General features: G+C 47.1%; 7 protein-coding genes across 7 annotated transcripts; 4 read left to right on the top strand and 3 right to left on the bottom strand.

The window, feature by feature from the left end:
- The first annotated feature begins 157 nt into the window (after nt 1-157).
- GGS22DRAFT_156264 (actin-related protein, ARP8 class) lies at nt 158-3186 on the top strand. The gene is made up of 3 exons (XM_047960340.1): nt 158-452; nt 515-593; nt 680-3186. The coding sequence occupies exons 1-3, from the start codon at nt 413-415 to the stop codon at nt 2790-2792; spliced, it is 2232 nt and encodes a 743-aa protein (XP_047820975.1). The 5' UTR covers nt 158-412; the 3' UTR covers nt 2793-3186.
- A 545-nt stretch (nt 3187-3731) lies between these two features.
- Nucleotides 3732-8820, bottom strand: GGS22DRAFT_185976 (uncharacterized protein; the record flags this gene model as incomplete). Its single annotated transcript, XM_047964390.1, has 2 exons — nt 3732-4019; nt 4090-8820. 2 exons carry the CDS (start codon nt 8818-8820, stop codon nt 3732-3734), a joined length of 5019 nt encoding a protein of 1672 aa, XP_047820974.1.
- Nucleotides 8821-10964: 2144 nt separating this feature from the next.
- GGS22DRAFT_178361 (glutathione synthase) lies at nt 10965-12661 on the top strand (the record flags this gene model as incomplete). The annotated part of the gene is made up of 4 exons (XM_047963576.1): nt 10965-11251; nt 11313-11388; nt 11443-11585; nt 11635-12661. 4 exons carry the CDS (start codon nt 10965-10967, stop codon nt 12659-12661), a joined length of 1533 nt encoding a protein of 510 aa, XP_047820973.1.
- A 134-nt stretch (nt 12662-12795) lies between these two features.
- Nucleotides 12796-14020, bottom strand: GGS22DRAFT_156253 (nucleic acid-binding protein). The gene is made up of 3 exons (XM_047960339.1): nt 13647-14020; nt 13394-13482; nt 12796-13337 (listed from the first exon to the last, which is right to left on the bottom strand). Exons 1-3 carry the CDS (start codon nt 13919-13921, stop codon nt 13294-13296), a joined length of 408 nt encoding a protein of 135 aa, XP_047820972.1. The 5' UTR covers nt 13922-14020; the 3' UTR covers nt 12796-13293.
- Nucleotides 14021-14646: 626 nt separating this feature from the next.
- On the top strand, nt 14647-17029 carry GGS22DRAFT_156249 (pheromone A receptor-domain-containing protein). Its single transcript, XM_047960338.1, has 2 exons — nt 14647-16040; nt 16099-17029. Exons 1-2 carry the CDS (start codon nt 15388-15390, stop codon nt 16676-16678), a joined length of 1233 nt encoding a protein of 410 aa, XP_047820971.1. The 5' UTR covers nt 14647-15387; the 3' UTR covers nt 16679-17029.
- Nucleotides 17030-18376: 1347 nt separating this feature from the next.
- GGS22DRAFT_198556 (Golgin subfamily A member 7/ERF4 family-domain-containing protein) lies at nt 18377-21853 on the bottom strand (the record flags this gene model as incomplete). Its single annotated transcript, XM_047966151.1, has 3 exons — nt 18377-18586; nt 18646-20083; nt 21714-21853. The coding sequence occupies 3 exons, from the start codon at nt 21851-21853 to the stop codon at nt 18461-18463; spliced, it is 1704 nt and encodes a 567-aa protein (XP_047820970.1). The 3' UTR covers nt 18377-18460.
- A 1034-nt stretch (nt 21854-22887) lies between these two features.
- On the top strand, nt 22888-24997 carry GGS22DRAFT_156245 (uncharacterized protein). The gene has a single exon (XM_047960337.1). It carries the CDS (start codon nt 23097-23099, stop codon nt 24573-24575), a length of 1479 nt encoding a protein of 492 aa, XP_047820969.1. The 5' UTR covers nt 22888-23096; the 3' UTR covers nt 24576-24997.
- Nucleotides 24998-26412: the final 1415 nt, after the last annotated feature.

Below are 26412 nucleotides of genomic sequence, written 5' to 3'. Positions count from 1 at the left end.
CCTAAGGTAAGATAGGATTATCAAGCTACCGAGTTCCGCCATACTAATCCAAATAGGGCTTAGCGGGTTCCAGAACGAAGGTAAGCATGGAGGTACTCAGGTAGCTAGTTGAATTATTCTGGCGCAGCCGCGACTGATTGATTTGATATGGCCCGCAGGGAAAGAAGGACGAAAGCTTGAAGATAAAATTCACTGTAGACAAAAAAAAATTAAAATCTCACAAACTCGATAACAATTTCTAAAATGAATCCGTAATCTTTACTACTCCCAACCAGTCTCAACCTCTCAACCGCTCAACCACAAATGTTTGCATAGGAATCCATCTAAATGCAGCTATCATAACATCTTCTATCGTCATTATCATCACCATTACCATCGCCAACAGTGTCGCTACTTATCCTAAGCTGCAATCATGGTTGGCAAAGTCAGCGAGAAGGTCCTCCTTCGGGAAGGTTGGTTCAATTCTTCCATGTCTCCCCATGAAGGCTCAACTAACATGTATTCTTCACGAAAGGACTCGAACGAACCGATAATAGCATGAAGCAGACTAGCTGGCCCGATGTCACTCCAATCAATCAGAAGAACTACTATACGTACGCGATCCCTTGATATATCGATACCACTAGGTATATAACATAAGGTAGAATCAGACGGCCAACTAATACTTTCTACTTTATAGTGATTACATGAAACGCGATGACCAAGTACTTGCCCTTCGACTACAAGCAGAAGCGAATAGAGATCGACTTGTTCAGAGTGCTAAAGACCGTGATCGAGCCCTCGCGCGTAACGGACAAGCTGAGGTTCCCCTTCCTGTTGCCGATATTCCACAAGACGATGTCGCTCCGGTTGCCACCGAGGGTTTGGAACCGTCCAAAGTTATCGTAATACATCCCGGAAGCCAGAATCTCAGAATAGGTTTTGCCAGCGATGCCTTGCCCAAAACTATCCCCATGGCCATCGCAACCAAATTTCCCCAGACAGAGTCCGAGATGTACGAGGCCCTTCCACGGCGTCAATTTGAGGCCAAGACTATAGACCAACAATACGGTGAGGAGTGGTCTAAGAAGTATCAGAAGCAGTGCAACGAATTAAAGGTGGATATGCGAGCGAGGAAACTAAAAGTATTACCCAACTCTAAAGAGCTGGTGGTAAACTACAACAGACGAACGGAATCGGAAGAGATAGCATTACACAACGACCCTCTACAAATCGAATGGACCGACGTTAAGAGTTTGGAGGACCCCGACTCCGTAGCATCATGCTTCATTGGCCAAGCTGCCCAGCGTATACCTGACGATTCAAATCCCAAATTCAAGCTATGGTGGCCTATACAAAACGGCTGGTTGAATGAAGATGATTACACAACCGCTGAACACCTATATGACGATTTCGAGACCCTCTTGGACAAAGCCATCAGGCAAGAGCTTGGTTTAACCCGGAATAGCGCATGGAAGAATTATAGCTGCGTTTTCGTCATCCCTGATCTATATGACAAGAAGTATGTGGAACAGATTCTCAAGTCGTGCATGACTTGGTTCGAGTTCAACAAGATATGCTTTATACAAGAGAGTATGGCCGCGACATTCGGTGCTGGTTACACACAAGCTTGCGTAGTGGACGTCGGAGCCCAAAACACATCGATCGCCTGTGTTGAGGATGGACTCTGTGTCGAAGACTCGCGAGTCAACCTGAAATATGGTGGTTATGATGTTACGGAGACCTTTATCAAGATGATGCTATACGACAATTTCCCCTACCAAGACATCAACCTTCGAAGACGATACGATTTCCTTCTAGCAGAAGAGCTGAAGATCAAATTCTGCACAATGATCCAGAAGGACATATCGGTACAGCCTTGCGATTTCCACCTTCGCGCACCGAACCAATCGACGCGCAAGTATCTATTTAAGACGTACGATGAAGTCATTCTCGCCCCAATGGGCTTCTACGAACCCTCCATCTTCGACAACTCGGCAAAAATACGCAGCCGACGGAAGCTTGTCGATCGTTCCTACAACGCTTACGATGTCGAAGTACCTGATGATCCAGTATCTGCGGCGCAGACAGCGATCTTGGCTCTCATTAAGCCTTCCGTGGTCTCCAATGCTAACGGTTTCCCAACCTTGCCTACCGACCCCAACGTAGCCACCCCCATGAAGGAGAAGTCTCAGCCCTTCTCCAGCTTCCTAAGAGGCGACCTCAACAACGGCACACCCGGCGGCTCAGCCGCGGCCTCGCCGGCCCCCGAAGGAGCTGCGACTCCCGTCCCCCCAACATTCCTCTTCGGCGCCAACGGCACAGTGACAGGAACCGGTAGCCCGGCCCCCAACGGCACAGCTACCGCTCGCAACGGGCTTTCCCCGGCGCCTCCGCCAGGCATGTTCGTCGACTCAGCGGCACGCACGGCAAAGGCGTTGGCCGCAGAGCGTGACGCCGTCTTACCCGTGGTGCCTCTGGACATCGCGATCCTGACGAGCATCCAGAACGCGGCCAAGGGCGACGATAAGAAGCTGCGCGATTACCTAGGCAGCATCATGGTCGTTGGCGGCGGATCTAAGACCGCAGGCTTCGCCGGTACCCTCGAGGAGAAGCTGAAGGCGCGCCGCCCCGAGCTCTCCGAGCGCATCCTCATCACCCGCTCCGCCCGCGACATGGACGAGCAAGTCGTCGTCTGGAAGGGCGCCAGCGTCTTCGCCAAGCTCCCCGCCAACGACTCCTGGATCACCTCCTTCGAGTTCGAGAGGCTGGGCGCTAGGGTCTTGCATCATAAGGTGCTTTGGGCTTGGTAATCTACTCTTCTAAGTCCCTACTAGATACGTACCTACCTAATTACCATGATTTGAAATAAAGGTCGCAAGAGTGCGTGCGTGCTTTAGGAATAGAGAAAGGTTTTTTCTTCCGAATTCTTTTTTTTCACGCGTTCTACGTGCTACGCATTCCTAAATATCGCGGGAGGAAAAGGTTCGTGGCTTACTTGCCTAGGTATCTACTTATCTAATGACTCTTCGTCGGGACTGGACCGAGGAAGTAAGTAAGTGCGTGGTGTGTTTATTACCGGAGTATCGTCGTCGTCGCGATACTCCCGAGGGACGGCTGGGCTTGTATGGCGTTGGTGGTGAAGTTCTTGTTTTTCTCGTCACAGATAGGAAGAAACGAAAAGCGAAATACAAATGAATTCTTGCAATGACCGTCCCGGCTTTTCTAGATGGCGAAGTGTGCAGAAGTAAGCTCTAGAGTCCGGAATAGTAAAATAAAGGCTTAGTTAGCATAGTTTCCTAGAACCTCTCTCGGAAAAGATGAAGTTAGATCGTAACCGAATCCCATACAAACATATTTAGCATCGATGATCATATTATGTAGAAGCATATCACTTATAATAGCAATTTTGGATCGATTGGTGGTAAAACTCAGCGTTGGTTCCATTAGCAATTCAATGTTTGCTGCATAGGTACATGGTCAAGCACGATGGTCTTGCTAAGAGCAGATAAACCATGCCCATCGTTTCCAAATCTCCCATTCAGCCCACCATCCTAAATTTTAGGAGGTCTGATTTCCTCCCAAAGCATTGCAAAAATCATCATCGTATTAGCATTTTTGGGGTATCTCATTTGGAGTATGACAAAGGAGAAACTTGCTCATGAACGCCGTTGCTCTTGGGAATATTGCCTTCAAAGGTTAAATGCTAGATTTGAAGTTGAAGTATGTCAAAATGCCTTTGATGACAAGGATCATTTGAAAGGGGATTTCGACGGTAGATGGGAAGAGGCGGAGGTGGAGGTACGGGGGACGGTAGAAGATGGAGCCGGCGACGGTCCTGCGCGTTGTTGTTTAGTGACCGCATTGATAGCCCAATTTGGTAGACGAGGATCTTTGCCTTTGGAGGGCTTCTTGGCCTTCCTACGTTCAATGACAGCTTCCAATGCCTTTTGATCGTCGAGTCTCTGCGGTTTCTGTGGTGCTAATTCGGAATTTTGCGCCGGGGGAGTTAGCAATTTCTGGATTGCGTATTGGAGGTGCTAATCTCAGGAGATGAAAGTTAGCCGAGTCATTCTTGTATTTGTGTTAATATTGGCGAGGACTTCCTACTTCAGGGTCTGTCCTAGACTGGTGGCCTGGAGCGAGTCTCTCATCGTCCCCTTTGAGTCGTTTGGCCAAATCCATGCAATCATGCCATTTCAGAATCTTCCATGCTTGATGAAGATTACGAATTTCATCTACATTCATATCGCCAAGCTTTTCTGGAGAAATACAACGTGAACGGAGAGCGAACTTGAACTGGAAATCGATTACCGCCTTTTGAATTTGGTCAAATAACTGTTCTTGTTCTGCAACCGGTAGTTTCCGGGACACAATTGTTAGAGTAATAGACCGCGCAATCTGTTCGCATTCTCTTCGATCCACTTCAGTGAAGTTCGGAGGCATTATGTGCGGTGCTATACACTCCATGAAATAATGAGGGTTGTTTATACCAGACGGGTACTCGGCCAGTCTGGAAATAGGCAGCGATGAACCTGCATTATGAGAAGAGCTTGGAGGATCTGTATGGTGGGTAGGGGCAACGTCATTAGCTTGGGTAGTTTGTTTTTGTCCCAACCTGCGACGCTCATTTCGTTCGATCATCTGGGTAACCTCTTCACACTCCTGGGCTGTTAATGCAGCCTCTTCATGCTCTTCCTCTTCGAAGGTATCCATCGGTATAATGTTCCTAATACCCGATTTATGTTGTTCAATGACCTTATCGAGTACGACATCTTTGCCGATAAATCCGCTGATATCATATTGAACCGGTTCTTTGGGCATCTGGAGTGTGCTATTGGATGCCCCGGCCTTAGGAATCGGTTTCTTCTCATCAACGACCCGAGAAGTTAACTGCAACTTTTTAATCCCCAAATTAAACGAGCTTTCTTCAAGCGTACCGCCACAGACCAAGCGGTAAACATAGACTTGTTTTTTCTGGCCAATGCGATACGCGCGTCCAACTGCCTGCAACTCATTTTGAGGGTTAAACCTAGTGTCGAAAAGAATTATGCGATTTGCAGTCGTCATATTAAGCCCGACACCACCAGCTCTAGTAGATATAAGGAATATATCTATTTTACCCTTGTTGAAGTCTTTGACTGTGTTCTGTCTCGTGTTCGTTGGTACCGACCCATCTAACCTAACTGAAGAAAATTTCCTGGTTCGGATAATATGCTCCAGATAATTAAGCGTGAGGATTGACTGGCTGAAGATAAGAACCGCGTCACCTACGCGCTTGCATTCTTCGAGGATCGAGAGAAGTATCGGAATCTTCCAAGACAAGGAATAGTCATTGACGTCAGGCACCTTATTTATTAGTGCGATTTCCATACTCAGGAGCTCATCTGGAAGTGTGTTCTTTGTATCAGCGTCCCTCTCGGAGTCAGCCTTCACCTTCTGTAACTTCTTAAGCAGAATAAGGGGATGGGCACAGAGGACACCTAGAGTCCCTCCTGAAGCAAGCACAGCGAATTTGTAATCGGTATGCTGGTATCCCTGGTGGAAACGGACATAGGATTCGTATGCCTCTCGTTGTAAAGTTGTTAGTGGAACTATTAGGACAAATTCTTGCTTTGTGGGTATGTCGTGCTTTAGCACCGAGGTTGTTACACGCTGTACTTTTGGTCCAACTTCTTGCCTGAGAGCATTCAGCATCTTAACGGCATGACGACGTTCATATGCGGTAGCATCAAGACTAAGGCCCCGCCCGATCGGATTGGCGTACTCTGATCTAAATTCACGGATATCAGACAGGTAGTTTGGTGCTACCCAGTTAATCATGGAATGGTATTCTTCGACCTTGTTGGCTAAAGGTGAACCTGTTAATGCGATGCGACTGTGGGTCCGGAAGTTCCTAGTGGACATGTGTGTTTTTGACTTTGTGTTCTTCATCTCATGGGCTTCGTCAGCCACTACAAGATTCGGACTTTCACACAAAACCTCCAAGACATCTTCATTATCATTAATAATGTTCTTGAATAGTTGGTAGCCGATAATAAGTATACCGCCTCGGTTTTCCCAGGCTGCGATGTTTGCTAAACGCTGCCTCTCTGTATTTGACTGGTCAACCTTGAAGAATTCTCCCAGCTTATGGCCTTCAGGCGCCCAAAAAAGGAATTCGTCCATCCAGTTGTTTATGAGCGATGGAGGGCAAATAACAAGGGTCCTGGATTTCCTTAAGCCCTCGGGTATCTGAGAGGAGATGGTAGGGTCGTTAGATTCCGACGCCTCGGCGATAGCCACCAAGAGCGTGATAATTTGCATGGTCTTTCCAAGACCCATCGTATGGGCTAGGAGACAACCTTGCTTCGTTGCTGAGTCCACGATCTGGTTCCACATGAATCTAACACCTGATATCTGGTGATCTTTTATGCGTTGCGCAATCTCAGGGTGGACATAAATGAATCCTTCATGATCACCCTTACTCTCATTAATTATTATTTTCTGAGTATCAAGGTTTCTCATGCCAGAATATTCGCCTAACTTGAGTTTGTCGCGTAACATCTGTCGTCGATAGAATTGTTCTGCAGTTCTTTCTCTGTCTGCCTCTCTGAGATTTTCTGCGTCCGCATTGCGAGTCATTTTCTTATGTCGTCTACGCTTTGCCGGGGCAGATGTTTCACCCTCAGCTTGCGGTGAACATCTCTTCCACTCAAAACGATCGGATAAGCGGTAGAGGAAGTCAACATAGCTGTTGACTTTGTCAGGGATGCTTCCTCCATTCGTCCACGTTTGCATCTTCTCCAAAATGTCATCGTAAGTTAGTTTCTTATAACGACCCACGGATAATAGGACGCCGTCTCTGTAGATTTCAAACAAGCGGAGTAGCGTGTAGACGGCAAGGGTCTTTCTCTTCTGAGCATCATGCGGAGGCTTCGGAAAGTCTTGATGATCTAGTGTAACATTCATGACATAAAGCCAATCGCTCTCTGATCGTGTGTCCATGACCAACGTAAATACTTCGTTCAGATAACTTTGGTCCAATTTCGTCAGCTCTTTAGCCACTATTTGTTCTGCTGGCTCCAAGTCATCTATCTGCATGAATAGTGTCGATGGTTGCGCCTCTTGCGTATTCGGCTTCCCGTTGGCCGTGGACGAATTGCTGCGCATTTTGATTCGCAGCCTTTGAGGTGTAGTCAGATCTACAACGTGATGTTCTCGAGCTTTCGCAGGCGTACTTGGTCCAGCCATGCTGACGTCTTCATCTAGCTGAGTGAGATCAATCGTGTCTCTTTGGTCAGGTTTGATAGACTCCGCATTCTGATCATCATCATCGATATCTTGTTGTCCATGAGAAACATCATCATTATCGATATCCATCGGTGAGGAACCAGAAAATTCGTCAGGGTATGTAGGCTCATCGTCAACGATAAAATCACCAATATCTTCTTCAGACTCGCTTGTTAATATCTCCTCGTCAAGCGCGGTCGGCTTTAGTGCACGACTCTTCCTATTAGAATTTCTAGGTAGAGGTCGAAACTTCACAGGTTCAACTGATGCATTGATGGCGCCGAGAACCCATGAGTGGTGTTCCCTATCTTCAACGCTTTGTTGTAGGATCAAGGCCTGTTCCTTCACCTCGGCCACGTCACGGTATTTCTGTTCGAGAATCTCTTTGCAAAGCCTCGCAATACGAGCTTCACATGAATCATGCCCATTGCGGACATTGACTATTGATCTCCTTAAACCCGATCTTCTAGCATCTAGCCAGATTTTGTTGGCTTTGCGCTGCAGTTTGAGGAGCTTACGTTCCTTCCAGTCGGATACATATTTTCCGATAGATTCATCGAGAATTGCCTTAACCTCGTCGCAATTGAGCCCAGGTTGATTGTCGATTTCCGCTTGCTCAGCTTTTTCAGCTTCTATTTCTTCCCATGTTTCTGAATCATACTCCTCGTCTGAATCACCATATAAGGGCAGAAGATCATCGTGGTCTGGATTATTGGCACCGGGTACTAAATCTGCCCTCATCCCACGGAACTCTGAAGACTTCTGTATCCGGAGAGTATGATGTTTCATAAGTTGGTGGACTTGTATTCGTCGTCCATGGGGTATTTCCCTGCGGTAGGAGAATTCGACTTGGTCTTCCATTTGTTCGCTGTCCCTCTCCAGGGAGGGATAATTACCCAGGACATCAATTCTCGTAAGAGCATCTTGACCAAGGTAAGCCCAGGGAGAAGCTATTACATCATCATTCGATTGACTACCATTGGTGCTTATCTTTCCCGCTCTGGTTGTCGAGATCACATCTGCTTCGGTTGGGATGTTACGGGATAAAGTACCATCGATGTCGCCTGAAACGAGCATGGGGACGACCCGCCGTCTCTTGCTAACATGTCCTCCCAAGACGGAGTCATCGTTGACTAAGGGTTGCGGGCTATTGGGGATCTGACGCAACGAAGAGGATGTGGGTATGAGTTGTGGCTGGTTCGCGAGAAGGTTGGCATCTTCATCGGATTTTGATGGTGCTAGTTCTCCTTGTTTACTGTTGTCGCTCTCATAACCGGCGTTAAAGCGTTTCATATGATTACGAAATCCATGACTTCGGCTGCGAAAAATGCTAATAGCATACTTGAGAGTTGCCTTTTGTTTCAATGTCGTGAAGTTGAGCTCCTGACAAAGTTCGGACTGGTCGAGGGTGAGGAGCGTAAACCCATCAACCTCCTCTCGTCTGAGCCGAGCTTCAAGTTCATCAAGTGGGGGAAACTTTAAGGGGCCATAGTGTACTTCCCAGGATCGATTGTCTGAGCAGAGCTCGGCAACAACCCTCTCTACGGTCCAGAACCATGGGTCATCCATGATAAATTAGACTATGTTATCGACCAGAGAATCATCGGCGATAGAGTGGGTTACGGCGATTGAGTTTCTAGCCATTAGAAAGTAACAATCATACCAGGTTCCTATTGAGAGTCAGTAGGTGAACTCTGCTTAAATAATATATCGTGCAATTTTAGGACAGGACGGTTCTGAGGTGAAGAAGGCAAAGTCGGCGACTTTGACCACTGGGATACAGTATGAAGTACGTCGAGGAATAGCTGCCCAAGTAGACATCTACTTAGGTAGCTATTGCATTCTCGTCGTTAAATTTAGATAGCCATCTATGGTAATAGGTAATCCTGGACCTTGAGCAGATAACACTTACCAGGCGATCATGCAATCGTGCATAGATATTAAATTTGAATTGAACGATTCGAAGCTTGTGGAATCCCGTGATTAAAATACGATGGACTAGAGATCTTGGTTAGAAGTGAATTATAAGACACACAAGTAGGAAAATGAACGAGACTTGGAAGAAGACAGGAAAGGGCGATAAAATCGCAATAGAGAAAAAAAAATAGGAAATCGCGTCAAATGGAAGCTACGACGCGTAGGTGAAGGGTATGCAGTACAAATCACCTAGTAGGAAGTGGCTGCAGATATCGCTCCCAGTACCTATCGTGTCCAGCATCGTGCCTAGGAGTCTTACAAGTGTATACCAATGTTCTAACACTAGATAGATTTTAGGTATTCTCTGGTGATCCCTACCTAGTACCTACTAGGTAGATATCATGAATTTGCCAAGATAAGATAGGTCTTTAAACTTTGGTGGTGAAAGGAAGATGTGTAGAAAATTGAAGTAGTGTAAAGGAATAATAGCAATTAACGTACCTAGAGGCTGACGTCGCAGATGTTGTAGGGAAGAGTAGTTTTGACGGTGAAAATGAAGATTCAAGTGAATAAAATAGAATCACTCGTATCGGAATTTGACGCTTGACGCGATTCGAGTGACGGGTGAATGTTAAGCATGGGGTTTCAAGAATTGGAAAGAAAGTTGCCCAGGTAAGAATGGTTATTGATATCGTCCCAGGGTAGATTTCGAGGCATAGGTGGGTAGGTCTTGAGATGGAGAGAAAGTTATGGTCCAGTTAACCGTCGAAGTGCACGGAATTAAATGGATAATGTTTGACAACCTTAAGTATTTATTAAGGAAGCCATCTAGCTTCTCTTAATCGATTTTGGAAAGCACGTCCATGTGAACTTCATGTTGATAGTACCGAGGAAAGAGACAACGGCGGCAAAAGGCAGTAGTTGGGAAGAACTTTATGCGATGGTACTTTCTTTTTTCGTAAATATCTAGGAGGTAACAGGGAGGAGCGGCGGCTACGCACAGCTAGGAAGGCTGAATTTACAGGCCTGGTTGGCCTAGTCAGGCGTTTCCGTTCATCATATTATCAATGACCAACAACACACAATACCCAGGTAAGTAGTAAGTAGTAAACAATTTATGGACATAAATGTCTAGATCCCATCATCTATGATAAGTACCTAGATATGCGCAAATATGTATCAATGCTGGTAAGAGATGAAAGGATTCGGATCAAGATCGTTAATTACTAGGTATATAGGTACATAAGGTAGGTCAATGTAGATTTGACCACTGAGCAGGTCCCGCATTTCAAATTCCTGGTTGCACGACGATGTGGAGTGCCACTGCAGGTGGAAGGTCCCAATCAATGTCCCAACATCCGTTTGGATCGAGAGCACGGACCTTCCAAGAAGTAACACGTGACCTTCAAAAAAACCAAGCCTCCGAAGTAGCCGAAGTTTAGCCATTGCAGGGCTTTCAAGATGTTGGTGATCACGTCACTTATGTACTAGGTACTTTGGTGGGGTACATATCGGCGAAGATCGGCTGGAGCTTAGAATAGAACTCACCTAAAGCTTGATAAATGCGCTAATACCTATTTAAATTCAGAAGAGGCACCGTAAAAAGCAGCCTTATTTCTAAAGATTTATAAGCCGTGATAATTTTGTTGCTTTTCTTAGTTTGAATTTAGTTATATATTCCCTTAGTTATATTGACGGACGAGATCAAAGTGCTACATTTCTGCGGAGAGAAGCCATCATATTACTCTTCAAGCCTCAGCTGGGTCCTAATCAGCAACTTTGCCTACCTAGTAGGCATGTCTGACTATCCATATGAGATTACGCCCACCGAAGGCGAAAGGTTGACTGAAGTCATCAAGGATTGGTCACTGGCCCATGGCTTAACTGTCCGACCACCTCCTGCTATTGTCCCTGCAGAGGCCGATCCTGCAGGAATTCTTGCAACTGCTGTCCCGGTTACCTTATTCCCGAGTCCCTTTCCTCGCATATGCTTTGACCAAGCAATTGCGGTTCAGGGGGCTTACAATGAGCTGTATGCTTCTATAAGTCAAGATGATACCTTCCTTGCTCACATTGTGAAAGAGTTAGTCCATTGAATTCACAGTCTAGTCTCGGTTGTTGAATCATGGATTAACAAAATATAGAATTGGGGATAGCGATGACTTCATAACAGAATTATGGAAAGTTCACTTAAGAGTTAAGGAGGAGGGCTATGTTCAGGTAAGTAGATTATCGTCTCCCTCGTCTTGCCAACGTAACTCATCATTCTCTCAGCACAAAAGTCTTGGCCTCTTTAGGTCGGATTATATGGTTCACCAAGACATCACCGGATCTCCACCACAAATCAAACAGGTTGAGTTTAATACAATCGCGGCCTCATTTGGAGGACTCTCGTCCCAAACCTCTCTGCTACACAAGTCAGTTCCCGTCCTTTACTAAGGTATCACAAATCTAATAATCGTTTAGATATCTATCTTTAACAGAGTATCTATTACTTGAGAATCGAACACAAAGCGGAAGTTTGCAACTTCCTAGGAACGAGAGTGCTGCGGGGTTAGCGGCAGGTATACGACATGCTTTTATTGAATACGGCCTCCCATCTACTCCCTACCAAAAATGTGTCATATTCCTCGTGCAAGGAGGCGAGAGGAACATATTCGATCAGCGTCATTTAGAATATGAGCTCCAAGCTTTGCAAGAGCCACAAATACCCGTGTTCAGACTGCCATTTTCTGAAACTCTACAGCATACAGCACTAGCCGAAAATCCAGGACGCCAACTATTGTATCGGCCACCTCAGTCACCTTCCCATACGTTTGAAGTTGCTGTTGTGTATATGCGGTGCGGTTATGGACCCTCAGACTATCCCGACCAGTCCGCCTGGGAAGCTCGCTATCATCTAGAAAGGTCAGCAGCTATTAAATGTCCGACAGTGCTTACCCAGGTTGCCGGCACGAAGAAAGTCCAACAGGTTCTCGCGACACCCGAGACACCTTCAAATCCTTCTGTATTGCCCCGTTACTTATCTAGGGACTCCACATCTATATTTGATCTGATGAAAACCTTTACCAACATTTACCCCCTGGATGAAACGGAAGCTGGGCTGAGGGCTCGAAAGATAGCTAGTGACCCTGAGCTTTGCAAGGGCTACGTCTTAAAACCACAGAGAGAAGGCGGTGGCAATAATATCTATCGTTCATCAATCCCACCGTTTCTAAAGTCCATTCCCGAATCGCACTGGCCATCATACATCCTCATGGAACTGATTACCCCGCCGCCTGTCAAGAACACGATTCTTCGAAATGGCAAGTTGGAACACGGCGGCGTTATTTGTGAGCTCGGCATATATGGGACATGCGTATGGGATCAACAGTCTCGAGCAATACTACATAACGAGCAAGCAGGCTATCTTCTGCGCACAAAGGGGGATCAAAGTGAGGAGGGTGGCGTGGCCGCCGGGTTTGGATGTATGGATAGTTGCACCTTGGTTTGATAAAGGTATAACTTGGAGAGGATGACCGGAAACTCTTAGAATTGCAATTCTAGACATGTCGCCTTTTTAGACTAGATGTGATCAACCAATACGTCTTCTCGGCCAATGAGAGACAATTATCGTACACGAATTTACCCAAGTAAGACTTAGACTAAGCCTAAGAAATGCTTCATCCAATAAACAAAATACGAGGGAACTACCTGCGCAACCACCTACCATATCTGACATCCTCATATATTGGAAGAATATCGGTGTTTCTCGTCTTAGTATATTCGCATTCAGTAAGATGTCCAGCATTATGATGTTTGAATCGCAAATGCCAAATGGTAGGAGGCAAAATATCACCCGGACAGTATTCTCAATCCGGTTGGTTATTGGAATCGTTCCCGATCATTGGGTAATTAGAAGCACGTCGCGCGATTTCAAAAATAGGTGGTGAAGGGGTTGGCATCAGCACGTTTGGTATCGAGTCATAACACAGCATTATAGTACACTAGCATCCCCAAGCCGTCCCATTCTCAGACATAAGAAAGTCGTAGTAGTGGAGAATTCTGAGCCAACAGTACGTGGGTATTGGTCAGGTCGACACAGATATAGCTGCTCTAACTTCCGCGCACATCATTTCTACCCGTTTACTCGGTTGCAGGTGCTGGTCGGCGGAGGACCTCGAGGTTTCCTAATTCGAATATGTTAGTGTAATAATCGGGCAGTGCGGTAGTTATCTGAACCTACTTTGGTAGATGCTGAGCGAAGAACGAGCCTTGCCCTCGGCGTCGTTATATGTGTTCATGATAGCATCACCTTCGACGTAGACGGTAGCTCTATCGAATACCGTTAGCTCTCGTAACCTTTTCTCTCGGGTTTCACTGATTGTAAAATTCTGCGCCTGTTTGTAGCTGAAATCGAACCAACAGAAACAGAAGGCTAGGCCGTAACAAGCGATTTCTATAAAAATAATTTTTTAAAAAAAGCAAATCGAACGTACCCTTTCGGGAGGCTAGTCAAGAAGTCTCGGCGGGGACCTTCTTCGATGAAAGCAGCGACTCTGAACCAACTTGTCTGACGGTTATCTCGAGATCCACTGTTGCTGGCGACGGCGTATTCGATAACATCATGGCCCGTGCTGGTGGCCTTCACCTCTGGGGTGGCAGCAAGGTTGCCGACCAGTGTGATCTTGGCGACATCCCGGCGAGCGGAGGCGCTGAAGGAGCGGGCTAGGCTCGGGGCAGCGGCAGTGAAGCGGCGGGCGAGGAATGACATCTTTGCGGTATTGTCGGAGCTTGCGCAATCGGTTGGAATGGATTATTGTCGATTTAATGGGGAAATTTGTGCGTTTGCAGTCAATTTATCTTAATGTGGTTCGCGATTGCAAGTTTATTCAACGCGACAGGAAATTACATAACTTTTTCACCCACCCTGATTGGTTGTGTAGCGTGGGGGGATGGATCGCCTAGGGTAATCGATTACCAAATATATCTGATACGATGGTATAATGAAGTACTATGTAGATATATTGCATATTGAGACTACCGTCCGTCTACACTCTTTTCCTTAAACTTCAACCACGTTGTATACATACCAAGGTATGTACTACTTATATGGGGTTCCTGTAATCCAGACAAGGTAGAAAACAGATTTCTTATTTCTTAGATATATGCCACCTTTTTCAGGCGTATCCATAGGGCTTGCTTTAGGTACCATTACATTGGCTTTGGACTCTTAAGCCTTGCCTAGGTATTATTTTATTTGTGATATATCAGAGAAAACAATCTAAGGCTGAATTTGAAGCCCAATGGATTCGATTATCCTTCAGAAAAGGGGTAAGTAAAATGGAGATATCATACAAGTAACATATTCCTTAGATTTACGACAAACCTATCAATTGTTAACAAGTTATAGAGTGTTAAATCTATCAAAGCAGTTATGAGAGCCTCGTCAATCTGTGATATATATTTGCCAGTAACTACACTGTTATCTAGTATTAGCAGGAGAAAGGAAAAGAGTATAAGGAACCCCGTCACATAAGTTCTTTCAACTAAGACACCATAACTCTGATCGATATAATCATGGGTTAAGTTCCTAAGTTCACAAAACGGGTTACTAGTAGTAATTGATAAATGCTTCTTGGAATAATCTCTTCTAAGCATTTCTGCTATTTATCTCAACTTTCGAAGACACAGAGGAAGTATATAGATATCCCTTGTAAACAGTCAACCCGCAATAATTGTGAACATACCTCATATACCTGTTACGCCGAGAGTTCGCCAACTACGTCGACACTTCATCTCGGAGGAACTGTTTAAGACGCCTGAAATCCTCTCCGGTCGAGTCTCCGCTATGCTTAGCAGTCGGGCGACCTTCTAAAGACGATGTAAGTACGTCTTTCTCTAAGATTATCTTAGAGCAGGCAAGCCTATGGCATCTGTAAAGCCCTTTGACCATCCGGGCCAAATGTGAATGTTTACCTGTACGTGTCTCTTCGGAACCTATCCCCAAATTATTCGAATTTTATTCTAGATCAACACCAGAATCTGTCTCCCACATCCATTTAGCCCGTAGATATAGCATTTCCTCTACCCCAATCCATCACGACCCCAACGAAGATACTAGAGCCCAAGGTAACTCATAAGCTTGGTATAGTAAATTCGATTTTCCCCGTCCCGAATTCCCCCAGCATCACCCCGACATTTGCGCAGCAGCGGGCGGCATGCTAACCCAGCGGCGCGATGTCTCTCACTATCACTAAGGTAGTTGCTATCATCTTCGCTCTCCTCGCGACAGCGGTGATAGCAGCTCCAGTCCAAGCGGACGCGTCGTCCAACGATGTCCGTTTCGCGCCTAACCCAGGCTTAACAGCCAACCTCTCCTTCCGCGTGATCCTCGCCATCGTCGGCACTGTGCTCTGCTGGGTACCTTTTCGCCTTCTCTGGCGCAATGGCGACTTCGCGGCCGTCGTGCTGATCATCGACGTAGCCCTCATGAATCTGGTCACGGTTCTCAATTCGCTGATCTGGAACAGCGATAACTGGGATAACTGGTGGATCGGTACCGGTCTCTGTGATGTCGAGGTATACACGTGGATGCCTCTGCAGACCATATACGCCGGTGCCATCCTCGCCATCATTCGCCAGTTGGCCCAGCAGGTCAAGCTAACGCGACCATCGCAGCTCTCGCGCAACAAGCGCAGGATGAGAGCTTTTATTCAGGCTACCATCATCTTCCCCCCCGCGCTCATCCAACTGTTATTCACTTGGTTTGATATCGTTCAACGCTACAACATCGGCACGCTCATCGGCTGTATGGTCTCGTTCGATAACAGCTGGCCGCGATTGATTGTGTACGATGGTCCTCCCACGGTCTTCGTATTGGCGTCTGTTCCCTATGCCGGTAAGTCTGCGATTCCAAATTTGAACATTTGCATAGGTATATGGACTAACAGCCCTCGAAGTTCTCACATGGAAGCGTTTCCGTACCATCTCGAAGAGCACGCTACATGGGCTCAAGTCTAACGAAGCCGCCGTCGCGCGCGCGACATGGATACGTAATCGATTGTACGGCATGTCGTTAGCTATCCTGGTCGTTTATCTGCCCGTGTCCCTCTACCTGACAATAGAAAACTTCCTGGAGATGGGCGACCTCACGCCGTACAACTACATGCGAATCCACTGGGGGGACAATCCGTACCCTTGGGACGCGATCCTGTTCATACCATCGTGGTCGATCTCAACAGTCGAGATGAACCAGCCGTGGATCGCAATCTCAACGACAATCGTCATCGTAGGTTTCTTCGGTACCACCAAAGATGGTCTCGGCATGTATCGTCGCTATGCGAAGGCGCTAAATTTGAGTCGACTTTTCTCAAGACCCAAAAAGCCGCACAACAATCCTAACATCTATGTTCAAGGCGATAACCATCCCGAGTATGCGAGAGGTAGCTGGATCGAATTAATCAACCAGCCGAACCGAAGAAGGGAGAGTAGAAGAAATAGGCCCAAGCCCATTAACACTGATCGGTAAGTATCCCACCATCCCATCCCATCGGTTCGAATTGCCAACTAACCACCAATCCGCAGAACCCGTAACATCGAGGCATTCTACACCCCCCAAGACACGGGAGCTACAACGGTGCCACCAACAGGTAAAAACAACCGCGAGCCGCTCCCACCCACATTCGCAGACGTCCGCTTCCCGTTCCTGCAGAACGCGAAGCCCAGCCCCCTGGACAGCAAAGTAATCGAGTCAATGATCCCACCGCGCACCTCCTCTCTCGCAAACCAGCAGCAGCACCTACCCGCACCACCGCGCGTGAAACTACGCCACAACGCCTCCCACCGCAACACCACCAAACGCCATCCCACACCTCCCCCCGCGGCCCTCCCCAGCCCCTCCGCAACCCGCCCCCACACGCATCAGCGCTCGAGCTCAACACACTCCGACCAGATCCCCATCCTGCACAAGCCCTCCTTCAGCCCAATCCACACCAACACCTCCTCGCCCACAACCCTGCACTCTCAAACCTCCGCCCACAACCTTCACCACGCGCGCTCGCGCGACGCAGTGCAGCTCAGCTCCGTGCTCGAAGCCGAATCCTTCCACCGCCCCACATCAACAGGGTCGATATCCGGGCCACTATACGGGTCCGGCGGGGCTCTAACATCGTCGACGGCGTCAGCGATCCGCGCGCGAGACGTGGCGAATGCGAGCGGGGCGACGAGCGTGGCGCGATCGTCGGAGGAGGGGTATGTGCGTGTTGTTATTGGGAACAATCCGCTTGTCCAAAGCCAAAGCCAGAACCAGAGCCAGGGGCAGAGTCTGAGTTTGAGTCGAGGCTACGTAAGTCAAGGGGGCCAGGGCAGTCGAAGTCCGCGACGCCTGTACAACATGGGCGCTCTGCGCGGGCGAGGGATAAACACGTCGAGAACGGTCGATGAGGTGAAGTCGGAGGGTGTTCGCTGCGCGGAGTATTACGATTCGGATTATTCGGATGCTTAGGGGACTAGGAGGTGGTGAGTAGTGAGGGAGGACATTGAGAAACGAAGAGTTATGGTGGAAGAGTTGTGTATTCCACTGTGTTGAAAAGTTCTGTGATCCGATATTGGAAGAAAGTGGCGTTGCGGAGTTGGATGGAATGGCTGGTTCGAATTAATATGTACACCCGGGGCGTTGGTTGCGTCTGGAATATTTGTTTGCTATGCCTCGAACTGTCGAGGTGGAATGACTGTACCTACTGGCTTGACTGAACAACATTTTTCTTAATTGACACTGATGAAACATGACACAAGCCCCGATCTTATACAAGTGTGATGTAATTATACTGTTTACATTATTATCAACAGTCGACAATGGTTTTATCTTAATACCTACGTCGTTCTTAATAGTGCCCTTGCGGGCGACATGTCTCGATGCTTAATCCTCGCGAGCGATAACATACAAGTAGTGACAGGCCTGTCAATCTCGAGTCCTTCAAGGACGGTGATGTCCTGTTTACCAAAATTTTCGAGCCAATTGGGAATAGGGGAAATCAACCACGTTGATACACCTGAAACGCCACGCCGTTGCCATATTATTAAGCTAGCGACTTCGATAAGCGCTAATGGCCGTAACAGACAGAGACACAGCTCTGATGAGTAGATACAAAATTATGAAAAAAAGTAGTGGTGTGTATGTATGGTAATGCTTGGGTATCTTCGTAATTCGTACAGCCCGGGACGACAGTCGAGTGCGATTAAATTGGGTTATGAAGTGAATAAGGTGTTAAATTTGTACAAAAGATGAACAGAAATATGAGAACGGTGGTCGTTATGCTTCGATGGGAGAGTCTGGCAACATTGCTGGTTTGAAGTCGGCCATATTTGGACCTGACCTTGAGCCCGACGGTTCCGTTGACGCAGGCGCGATCTCGGGATCTGAGATTTGAAAGTCGAGCTAAAGGGAAGGTTAGGATCTCTTCAACTCTTACGGCCCACCAAGAGAGTACCACTTACGTTCATATAACCCGTACGCCTCAATGAGATGATTCTAGGAGGAATAGTATTCTCGTCTGAGCCTACTGACTTCTCCATCTCTATATTCCATTTATCGACCCACGCATCCAAGTGACGCAGCCTTGTCTTGGCATATGTGAAGCCAAGGTCATCCCAGATCCACCCAGTAAGCAGACCCAATATGCCATCTAGAATGTTTCTCCAGTTATAGGGGTTATATATGGGTATTAGCTCTCGGTTGAACTTTTCTATGATTCGGCGGAACTCCAGTTCTGACACGCCTGCAGGATCCAGTATCTCGGGATAGAGGTTGGAAAATGCAGGGGCTAAATCTCCTTCCAGTAGCCAATCTCTTCGAATCCGTATAATTCGTGTGTTTGCATATTCTGGTGAATTTATGGGTACGTGCGGATTTAGATGTGGATAGCACGGGTGTTGGGGACCCCATTCCTCGCCCAGGTCTGGTTGGTCAGGATCGCCCATAATAGAGGAATTACTTGAGGTCGTGGCTGACCCAATGCCACCGGGTAGTGACAAATTTGATCCATTATGCCGGCGACTTAGAACTGAGGGTCCTCTCTCGAGATCTTTAGAAAATGATCTCGCAGGATCGTCATTCTCCACCTGCGGCATGACGGCCTTTCCCTTTCCCTTGTCAATCTTCTTGGGTGAAGTTTCAGAAGTTTCGGCCCGGACAAGCCCGAAGCTTATCGCTCGCGCCCGTTTGGTGACGCTTTGGCCGCGCTTCCTCAGTCCGGTAGTTATGGACTTTTCGGCCTTAGGTTCCGATGGACCAGCTTCGGTTTCTTGCAGAAATAGGGGATTAGAGATGCGCTTCCCGTCGTAGGAGTGCCGAACCGACGCAGGGAGGCTTATTCTCTTATCTCCACTTGTCCTGCCCTCAATGGATAGACTAGCTCGCTTCGATTGCTCGGGTAGTGAGAGAAGTGGATAATCGCCTGCTCCAAAACCTATAGTCTCATTCGCATCCGACGAGACTTGTATGGTGGGGTTGTTGACAGGTACAGAAGGGGGTGGGGGCGTGGATGGACGACGTTTGCGGGATGGCTGAAATTGCCGCGATGTTCGTTGTGGTCGGGAGGTTAAGATTCTTGGGGTCGAATTAGTCGGATTCCAGAGACGGCCAGGGCCGAATCGTCGGTTTATACGATAAAGAGAGTTGAGGTTGTTGTTTGTATTGGTATTTGTGGCGGCAGCACGATTGCGAAAGGGGGACTGAGGAATATAATCGTAGGGTCCAGGGGGTACCAAATTTCTTCGATTGCCAGATTTTTGTCGCTGGTGACCTGTGACTCCAGTTGCAGCGACAGGTCTTGGAACTAAGACAGTAGGATACTCAGGCTGCTGGGAAGGAGAATTAACGCTGTCATTCGCTTGCGGTGCATCTAGGGCGGCTGGTGACAAGTTCGTAGGACGACTTTCGGCGTGAGAAGCCGTTTGAAATAAAAGTGAAGTAAAATGGCCGATTTAGCGGCCGGATTGACAATTGGAGAAACTCCAGATCTTTCAAAGTCAAATCTTAATAATAACAATAACGACAAGAACGGCCAAGTAAATGAAGTTTCCTCCCCTTTTCCCTCCTCGATAACTTTAACTCTAACTTTATTGTATGGAACCTCAGATGGCGGATATCGCGATGGAGGCTGACTATACGGACGATACGGTCGATGCGGTCGTGGTCGTGGCCGTAATCGTGTATGACAAAGACTGACGCGAAAAAAAGGAATTGGAACGATTGAGGATTCTGATGGGGATGGGGGCCGGGACACGGGCCTTGTAAGTGGCTGGTGCTGATACTGGTAATAATTCGGGGCTTCCAGTACTAATGGGGGCAACCACAGGGGGGTTTTGGTTCTAATCATGCTGGCCTAGCCCAGGCCTGAAAGGGAAAGAGCCACCAGCTGGGTGACGGTTTTTCGACGGTTCTTGGCAGTTGTCATAAGATATAGGAATGTCGTATTATCGCAAGTAATTGCATGGGTGCCAATAGTGTACTAGGCTGCTAGGTAGTACGTACTTCACTCACTCTTCCAAGGCACTTGAAGTCCAAGCTTTCCAAGTTCAAGGTTGCAACCTTGAAGTTCTCTCTAGCAACCTGCAAACATTAGTAATTGTTGAGATTTGAAAATGTCAACAACAGATTTCATCATCCGTCTTCTCTGAAATCCGACGAGATGTCTTCAGGTATTATATACCGTTGACTGATGATTTTTTCCTTGGGGGCTGCCAGCTTGCTTGCGTGGTCTTTTCTTTTAATATCTTCGAAAGGGTGTCATCATTCTTCTGATTGCTGTTAATTTTGGTTGTCGAAACACTGATTCGCCGCAAACGCCGCACTCGTCGTTTTGCCTTAAGGAAGGATTTTGGTAGAAAAATCAGCCTTGAGTTTAACTGAGAAAGAGAGAAAGAAAAGACCGAGAACACAAATCAGGTAGATTAGTACGACGGAGAAAAGCCCAGGCAAACTTCAGAAGACATATATGCGACAGAAATGGTACTTCTTTTTCGTCATATGGTGTCCTTGCGTACCTGGATTGTAGCCCCAAATTATTGACGAGTCAGCTACTAAGAAAAGAACAAGGCTTTAAATTGCTTTATTTTGCGGATCATTTTTTTCTTCTTAAACCTGCCATTGCCTATCAAAGCCCAGCTCAGCTTTGAGTGCCACGGTTGGAAGTTATTCAGGGGCATCCTCGTCACCTATCGTCCCACTCACGGGCTCTGGCGGTGTCACACAGTGAGTCTATTGGGCTGAACCTGGTCTACTTGGTCTAGTTGGGGGCTTTTTTTCAAGACCGCCTTTACATAGTAGAACCCGAGTGTATGGATCAAAAGCTTCTGCCCAGCCTTGTCTTTTAAAAAGATGGGTATTCCATTCCAGCTCTGAGTGATGACTTACAGCCACATTGCTGCATAGAGACTGGATTTTAAGCGATAGGAGCGTAGCAACGAAGCCTACCAACATATCATGACGTGACAACAAAATCAACGAGAATTCGCCTTATTGTTCAATAATTTTGAATTTCTGTCCCTCTGTTGCCTGATACGTCGGGATTGCCGCACTGTCGTTACATCTATTGTGTTGGGTAGATGTGATGGTCATAGCTCGAGCCTCTGAAAACAGCGGAAACATATCAAGGGCATAATGCTCAATCTCCACAGCCCCCGGCAAGATACCATTTGACATGGTGGAGATTTTGGCCGCACCCTTGGCTACTACCTCGAAATAGCATTAACACGAGGACATTAATGAGCTTTCTGATAAGCGGCTCGGTATTATTAATGTTCGTGATATCCGGGGATGGTTTTCTAGAAAAGTCAATCGCCGTCCAACCCTTGACGAACTCGGCCTGGCCCGTCTTTTAACGCATTTTTGCATTCGGACAGCTTTAGAAATCAGCCGTCATCAGCCCTCGCTAGATATTTCCTACGCTGCTGGAATCAGGTGGGTTTTGCCTGGGGCGCTTTGACGTTATGGTTCGAGCGTAGAATATCCACGGCCGAGGAACGGGCGAAACACGATTATTTGGAACGAGATCTTGCTTTTCTCCTCGGAATCTCGGTCCTAGTCCGTGCCCATCTAGATCGGGAACGAAGTCGAGAGGCGAATGGCCGACTTAAGAAGTAGAACTAGAAACGACGCTTGTCTGAAATATACACATCGTGAAATCTAGAATTCTAGGTCTAGGAAGGGATGGTTCTCGGTAAATTCGGCTTCAGCGTGAATTTACTCCCGCCCGTCTTTTTAGAGTAAAAATGTCGGTGTCGGAGCTTCACGGCGCCATCGCATAAATTTACTATGATGACAGATCCGTGCACATAACTTATTTAGGTCAGAAGCATAGATCTTACATACCAAGATATCTAACCTGCATACCAAAGCTTCCTCTTCCGTCTGAGATTATACTGCATCGTTTCCCTTATTGGGATTGAAAGGGGTTGAAGTATAATACTGTATGTAAGATGCATCTTATGTGTCTTCAATGCAGAGGTGTTACGTTGATACCTTCGAAGATGAAGAAGCCAATGAAGAAATAAAGATACTCGTATACACCTGACACCGATTGATATGATTGGTGACGTAATAAGCATAATGCAGGCAGGTGTGGAGAGCTGAATAGCTGGAGTTGGGAAAGCTCGGGCTTCCTTACTGCTATGTTGCTTTAAAAAGCACGAGACAATGACCTCATCCGGCCACCTGAACCTGAGCATTTCCGATCTGATTATCCCTGTCCGTCGCATGCTTTACGGTAAGCCATGCTACTTTCCATCTACATCGCAGCTTCTTCCATCATCGCACTGATTATCGCATAGCCCTATGGGCTTCGGTGATCATTTATTCATCTAGAATAACTTTGTAAGAAACATCCATGTCTGCTGGGGTTATGGTCCGTGACCCCATGTAGGACGGAACTCATTAAATTCCCGTCATGGCTGACGAAAGCTTCGTATCGACCTCAACGTCAGCAACGAATATCCCCGGTCGGTCATCCTCTAATAACGGCAATGCGCCGCCGGGATATGGTCTACGTCGAGCTGCAACCGCCGGTCAACCATCCACTTTGCGCCGTCGCTCCACCCTAAATCTCGGTGTACCATCCGGCGAGGACGAATTTCCCGATATTCGAAGGCGGAGTTCTACATACTCAGACTATAGTCTGAGTGATGCGAGGAGGGATCTCGAGACGAGTGCAGATGAACTTCTTAACCCGAGCAAGTCTTCGAAAGCGGATAAATCACCTTTCGTCTATGTCCCACTCACGCTAGCCCTGCTGCCTGCCTTGGCCGGCATCTTTTTTGAGAATGGAAGCGCTTTCTTCACCGACTTAATACTGCTCAGCTTAGCTGCCGTCTTTCTCCACTGGTCTGTCACGCAACCATGGGACTGGTACCAGTCCGCGCAAGAAGTGCGTATCATAAAAGATGAGATTATGACAGAGTCGGTGTTTGAGTCTGACAGTGATGGTGAACTGTTGTCACCAACCACCGAGAAAACAACGCTGGAAAATGTCCCTGAGGAAGTAGAGAAACAGAGTGAGCCCGAGGTAGCGGCTCATAAGCCCTTTGACCGACGAGCCCAACAATGGAAAGAGAAACAAGCGGCGGCCCTAAGCGAATTGTATTTACACGAAATAGCCGCTTTGGCGTGGTGTTTTACTTTTCCTATGCTAGGAGCTTACCTTCTTCACACCATTCGTGGACAGTTGTCAAGACCTTCCGAAGGACTGGTATCTGATTATAACCTCACCATTTTTCTTTGTGCTGCCGAGGTTCGCCCAGTCTCGCATTTGATCAGAATGCTTCAAAACCGGACCTTGCGGGTTCAACAAATCGTAGCAAGGAACCCCTACGAAAAGCAGACCGTCACGATGGAACAGTTCCAAGAAATTTCAGCAAGATTGGATGAGTTAGAAACACGTGGAGTTACTGGCGAGACGACCTCAAACGTCGACTTGCAACCTGGGCCGCCACAACAAAAATTGGTCGAGACGACCGTATCGCAGGAATTCCGCAATAGCGTACAGCCAGAGCTTGATGCCTTATCTCGGGCCATGCGACGGTATGAGAAGAAACTCACTCTACTTGCGTGCCAAACCGACAACCGAATCGAATATGTGGATCAAAGGCTTAACGATGCCCTTACACTTGCTGCTGTTGCAGCTAAGAATAGCAATGCTCAATGGGGGGTTTGGTCTTGGCTTATTGAGAAAATAATCGCAGTAGTCATGTTCCCGATTCAGGCGCTCGTGGCTGTGTTTATTTTTCCTTTCCGGACGGCCATGGCTTTACTTAGCCGTAAGAGTAGGTCTACGCCTGAGAGGACACACAGATCTACCCGATCTGGAAAGACATTTGCTCAGGGCAAAAACGGCCCTGATCGTGTTCCTACGCGCATGTCTAGGAGATAAGGGTGTATGTCTATGTGATGTGTATACGCGCGCGCGTGTCTGTATGAGATTATGGATATAAGATGAGGAGTTTAGGTAGGTATTTTGGTGATGACGGGCTGGTCGGCTTTTCGATACTTGTTGGTTTGAAGGGAATCATGGGAGGTACGGCACGCGGCGATTACAGGAGGCAAGTTATCGAGATGGGAGTTTCGGTCACCGCTCAACATACTTCAACAGCATGAGTTTGTTTAGCTCACAACTCACTTAGGAAACTTTTTTTTTCTTTCTTTGGAAAGGCAATTATGGACCATGATTAACATATTTGTACTCTAATTCAGAACTACTTGATATCCTGAGGCCATTATTATAGGAATGGCAAAAGTTTGGACTCACACACGTTGTTCTTACAGAGCCACTTCTCAAAAGCATGTTTTCAGCAATTACGAATTTTCCTCTTTTGAAATTGTGAAATATTGATCACAGTGCATAGACCGGCGGACCGGTCAAGGATGGCTTGAGGATATGGGGATAGCCACCGAATTACAGAATACCCCCCTGCAGCCCTGCACAACTCGATACATAAAATATTGAAGAACACGTCAGATACCTGCCACAATACCTACGCCTGCTCCAACGAACGTCATGATGCGGGGAAGGTAGCTCTTGTGACGAGAAGGGCTGGAATGGGTCTGCGCATCACAATTTTCTTCCCATCTTCGATGACGGTGGATATAACCAAGTTGCCAAGATTTCGAACTTTCGCCAATCCATAGATGGATACAAAATATCAACTTTAAGGCTGCTGTAGGTAGTTCCAGGCTGCCAGGCACGCATGCGGTAGTTGGGGGTTGGGTCCACCGGTTCCTGAATCCGGGTACTACATACGCTAAAGCTAGCAAACTAGAGGGACGAACCCATGGCTTCGGCTTCGGCAAACCGGAAACAACCTTGTAAAATGTCGGATTTTATCGAATTTCGTACTCTTTTGCTTTGCTGTCCACTGCTCTAGCAGTCTAGGTATTACTAGGTAGGTATACCTGCGAGTGCGGGATATGATAAATATTGGAAATCTGACATACATCAATAATCAACCACCTTGATCATACACAGGGGTACGATTGTTGAGACAACATCCAGATATGTAAGTTGGCAAAAATCGTGCAATCTAGATCTTGTCCAACTTCCACCATTACAAGGATAGTTTGATTAGTATGAATACGGATGTATTATCGTCCTATTCTCGCACGTGCGACCTGCGTGGAAGGTTTTATTTCCAATTACACTACCGGACGTTTGGATTTTTTCATCGATGTGCCTTTCCGGCGTCGCACTACGCCGTATCACCGTCGAGAGCAAACTTCGTAAGGCGAAGAGGGCGAGAAAGGCAAGTCATTAATCTCGTGATGGGGGTGAATAAACGTTCCATCAGATGTCGACGAGATGAGCAAGATCCCGCCGCTGCTACCCTCCTTTACGACGCGGGACGAATCGCCAAGCGCAGACGAGGCGTCTCGCTACTGCAAGGTTCGTCTTTCTATTAGAAACTTGCGATTAATGGCGGCGATTGTGGTGGTGGGGGGACCCTTGAGTGTAATTTAACTCCTTTCGGTTCCTGAATACGCGTCATTTCGATATTTCGTTCGTTCTTAGCGCGTTACTTGTCGTCTCAACTGAGGATGATTCCCAACCATTAACTTTTTTTCTCATGATTGAAAGTTGAAAGATAGACATATTATACCAGACCGCTAACTCCTCGGTTTGGTCAATCGAGATGTTTTAAGTCGGTGAGCTGGCGATCATCAATTGGGCTACCATCCGACAGAGCCCGAAACACGCGTGTAGTCATCAAATGTGT

The sequence above is a fragment of the Annulohypoxylon maeteangense genome (assembly GCF_022496945.1).
Source record: "Annulohypoxylon maeteangense strain CBS 123835 unplaced genomic scaffold GGS22scaffold_4, whole genome shotgun sequence".
Classification (NCBI taxonomy): Eukaryota; Fungi; Ascomycota; class Sordariomycetes; order Xylariales; family Hypoxylaceae; genus Annulohypoxylon; species Annulohypoxylon maeteangense.
The sequence above is the reverse complement of the archived record's forward strand: the minus strand, read 5'-3'. Positions and strand labels throughout refer to the sequence as shown.